This window comes from Eimeria mitis, genomic scaffold, assembly GCF_000499745.2.
Source record: "Eimeria mitis Houghton genomic scaffold, Emh_scaff3406, whole genome shotgun sequence".
Classification (NCBI taxonomy): Eukaryota; Apicomplexa; class Conoidasida; order Eucoccidiorida; family Eimeriidae; genus Eimeria; species Eimeria mitis.
In genome coordinates, this window is record NW_013571749.1 from 5,805 (window position 1) to 6,270 (window position 466).

Below are 466 nucleotides of genomic sequence, written 5' to 3' on the forward strand. Positions count from 1 at the left end.
GGCCACCCTCATATCCAAACCCTAAACCCTAAACCCTAAACCCTAAACCCTCAGGGGTTTAGGGGGAGTTGGCTCCTGTCGATACACCGCATATTCGAGCAGTCTGAATTCCCGCCAGAGGGTTTAGGGTTTACGGTTAGGGTTTAGTGCTAGGGTTTAGGGCCTAGGGTTTAGGGTTTAGGGTTTAGGGTTTAGGGTTTAGGGTTTAGGGTTTGTAAGATGTGTGACGTGACGTTCATCGCGAGGACCTCAGATGGGCTGCTGCTGGCGGAGGCCTGGTCTCCCCACTTCAGCCTCAGCAGCAGCAGCAGCAGCAGCAGCAGCAGCAGCAGCAGCAGCAGCAGCAACGCACTGCAGCAGCAGCAGGAGCAGCAGCAACTGAAGCAGCAGGTCAAGCAGGTGCTGCAGCGGCTGCAAGGCGACTCCGTCAGCGGGGCCATAGAGGCGGGAAACCTCAGATTCTAGT

The 466-nt window shown here is 56.7% G+C and overlaps 1 protein-coding gene across 1 annotated transcript; it reads left to right on the plus strand.

The window, feature by feature from the left end:
* Nucleotides 1–219: 219 nt before the first annotated feature.
* EMH_0065650 (vesicle trafficking protein, putative) lies at nt 220–465 on the plus strand (the record flags this gene model as incomplete). The annotated part of the gene is made up of 1 exon (XM_013498421.1): nt 220–465. The coding sequence occupies one exon, from the start codon at nt 220–222 to the stop codon at nt 463–465; it is 246 nt and encodes an 81-aa protein (XP_013353875.1).
* Nucleotide 466: the final 1 nt, after the last annotated feature.